Source organism: Vigna angularis, chromosome 6 (assembly GCF_016808095.1).
Source record: "Vigna angularis cultivar LongXiaoDou No.4 chromosome 6, ASM1680809v1, whole genome shotgun sequence".
Classification (NCBI taxonomy): Eukaryota; Viridiplantae; Streptophyta; class Magnoliopsida; order Fabales; family Fabaceae; genus Vigna; species Vigna angularis.
This window is the reverse complement of record NC_068975.1, coordinates 36,069,951-36,072,998: the sequence shown is the minus strand read 5'-3', so window position 1 is coordinate 36,072,998 and position 3,048 is coordinate 36,069,951. Positions and strand designations below refer to the sequence as shown.

Genomic DNA, 3,048 nt, shown 5'->3' with positions numbered 1-3,048 from the left:
ATATCTAAATCTGGCCAAACAAGTTCTCCTTATTTTTCAGGCTTTATAGCAATTAAGAAAGATACACTAAATAAATTCAAACCAATTAAGCAGATTAAAACCCCAATTTTCTTCCTTTTCTGTTTCAGTTTGATTTATGATCTTTATGTAGTGGTAATGTGAACATCACCTTAGCCTTCAATTTTGTCTCTAAAATGCCAAGGTGTCATTTTTACTCAAATTTGAGAGACAAATTTAGTAACAACAGTCAATGTTAGCAGATTCTGTGGATATCTTCAACATAGGATCAGGAAGCCTTTTTCTTTGAAAGAATAACACCCCTTTCAGCAAAGTAAAAGGAAAAGAAAGGAAGAAATGATATGGTATGACAATATCAAAAAACTTTTCTTGCACATTAGAAGAAGAAAAATTGCGGCAAACAAAATTGCATAAAGATTTTTTACAATAAACACCGCCTATCAGTTTCTCTTTTTTCCGTTGACTGATTTCTAATTTAATAATCACAACTCTCAGGATCTATGCACATTGCACCATATATTTATTTGTAAAGGAAAAAAAGAAGGGAAAAACAAAACAAAATTGTAAAGAGGAAAGAAGAAACCATCTTTTTTCAGATAAACAAGCAATCCTTCATCTCTGATCTTGAAATCCAATGCTCTTCCTTCCCCCAATATTTAGTGAAAGACCTGCACCCAACATTCAATTTTTGAGTTCAAAAGGGGAGGAAATCTAGAAGAAGAAAATAATGAGGATTGAAATACACCCAATGATCATTTGACAGGCTGGAAAGTAATAATGAGTGAGAAGAAAATGGCATGCATGTGGTTTTCCACTATGATTCCTATTCAAACCCCATAATTGAAAGGTTCAGAGTTGAAAGGAATTGAAGACAGGTCATGATTAATAGGTAACAGCTGTTCAAAATGAGAAAAACAGTACCTTGGGATCTACAAACTGGGGGATCTTCAAAGAGAGAAAGAGAGAGCTGTTTATGTGCAAGACCAATATCAATGAGAATGAGACCAGAAGATGGATCGTTGACGATGATATCCTTCACAGGCAACCATAGGAAAAGCTCTTCCTGAGAAAGACCCTCCAAACCCTTGAGCTGACCAAAACTAAGATTAGCTCGAACCACCGTTTCAAAGAGCACTCTCGTTTCGTACTTGGCGAGGCAAGGAGCATCCAGGTTCACCTCCAAACGACCCCTTTGGTCCAAATTGTATGACTTTACACTCTCTGGGAAGAGCCCGGCTGGTAGGCCATGGCTTCGGAGAAGCTCATGAATAGAAGAATATGCTGCTGCAGCAGCAGCAGCCAGTGAGAAAGAAAGAAGAACAAAAGCAAGAAAGGTGGCCTCTAAAGATCTGTGTGGCAGAGACATGTTGAGAAGAATGAGTGGGGAAGGAGGAAGGTTTTGAGTGAGAAGTTCGGTGCTTGAGGTTTTAACAGGGTTTTTAAGGCATCACCACACAAACATAGTGTCTGAACACTATGATTGGAAGTGGGAGCCAGACAGGACAGCGGATAGAATTTCTATGTTCTTGGTTGGCATTACATGTCATGGATTGTATCTTTGTAAAATGAACAAACTACCCTTGCGTTACAATCTAGGACCCAGCAAATGGAATAAAGATAACGTTCCATTTTAATCAATTATTTTAACCAAATCATTAGTAGTATAAAAATACATTTACACTGTCAATACATATGATATATGATTAGTACTGGTTTATAATAATAAAGAATAAATAATGATTCTGTTCTGGTTGAAAACAACTTTGGCTTTACGATTTGTGATACTTTATTTGGGTAATGACATGTTTGTACGTAAGTGGTAAAATAAGATGAGATTTGAATGTAGTGTTTGGCGCTTTGGCCTTAATCTGCGGTTAAGAGGGGCCATCAGTGCCTTTTTTTCCACTCTTTTACTCATTTTTCTTCTGTTTTCTTCTTCCTCTTTTTACTATAAACCCATGCCATGTTCTATGCTTTAGACAACAATTATTTTCATCCTCTTTTCTTCCTTCTATTAGTTTAGTTTAGCTCACAGTACTTTATCAGGTGGGGATGTCTCAGGATTCATTATAAACACATAAATGATACATAAAACATGCGTGCGGGAATGCGCGCACACGTATTTATTAAAACGATTTTACAACCAAAAATTTAGCTTCCTTTCTAGTTTAGTTAAATAATTTACAATTTATACGATTTCTTTCTTATTCCTCTCTCCAATTTTGAAAACAGGAGCTCTCTTCAGTTGTTAGTTCATCCGTCACTATCGCTGTTCCCATATTTCAAATTTTCTAATTGCGAGAAACTTAGGTTGTTCAGATGATGAATACTAGAAGTGTTGTTTTTGAAACAAATAATGTTTGAAAACTTGGTCTCAAAATTGACTTTGGGTATATCATTATATGTCACAAGGAAGTATGGTTTTAAATTCTACTTATTCCAACTAATTTTGCTTTGTGACCCACCAACATCCAATTTGCTTAGAAAAGCTTTCAAAAACTATAGTTTTAGCTTAAAAGCAGCGTGAAGTGTCTTGTGAAATTCAAGTTGCTGGACCTCCGTACATCAGAATACTTGAGTCTCACTCAGACTTTGATAAAGTTGCAAACCAAAACAAAATCCACACAAAATCAATATTTGTTAAACCATAACCTAAAAGAGTATAATTAATTATAACTAATTTGTTTCTCTCCATACTACTTAAATTAAGAGTATAATTAGAAAAATAAAATATTATCTTCAAATTTTAAAAATTATAACTAAAATGAAAGAAAGGTTAAAAATATAATTGTAATCTTTATATCTTACATATATACATATATATATATATATATATATATATATATATATATATATATATATATATATATATATATATGGGTTTGCTAACGCGCGTATGCTTGTTTTTCAGTTGGTACATTTTAGCAATGTATATCGGATTTTAGTAGACAAAAATACCCTTATATATCATGGATTCTAAGTTTTAAGGTTAAGGGTATTTTAATAATTTCCATTCTCAAAACTTAAAAA

At 33.6% G+C, this 3,048-nt stretch overlaps 1 protein-coding gene across 1 annotated transcript; it reads right to left on the bottom strand.

Moving 5' to 3' along the window:
- Positions 1-373: 373 nt before the first annotated feature.
- LOC108340913 (uncharacterized) lies at positions 374-1,562 on the bottom strand. Its single transcript, XM_017578479.2, has 2 exons — positions 940-1,562; positions 374-686 (listed from the first exon to the last, which is right to left on the bottom strand). The coding sequence occupies exons 1-2, from the start codon at positions 1,382-1,384 to the stop codon at positions 631-633; spliced, it is 501 nt and encodes a 166-aa protein (XP_017433968.1). The 5' UTR covers positions 1,385-1,562; the 3' UTR covers positions 374-630.
- Positions 1,563-3,048: the final 1,486 nt, after the last annotated feature.

Coding starts and splice junctions, on each gene's coding strand:
- LOC108340913 (XM_017578479.2), bottom strand. CDS start 1,384: ATGTCTCTGCCACACAGATCTTTAGAGGCCACCTTTCTTGCTTTTGTT. Junction 687..939: donor CCCAGTTTGTAGATCCCAAG/GTACTGTTTTTC, acceptor TGTTGGGTGCAG/GTCTTTCACTAAATATTGGG.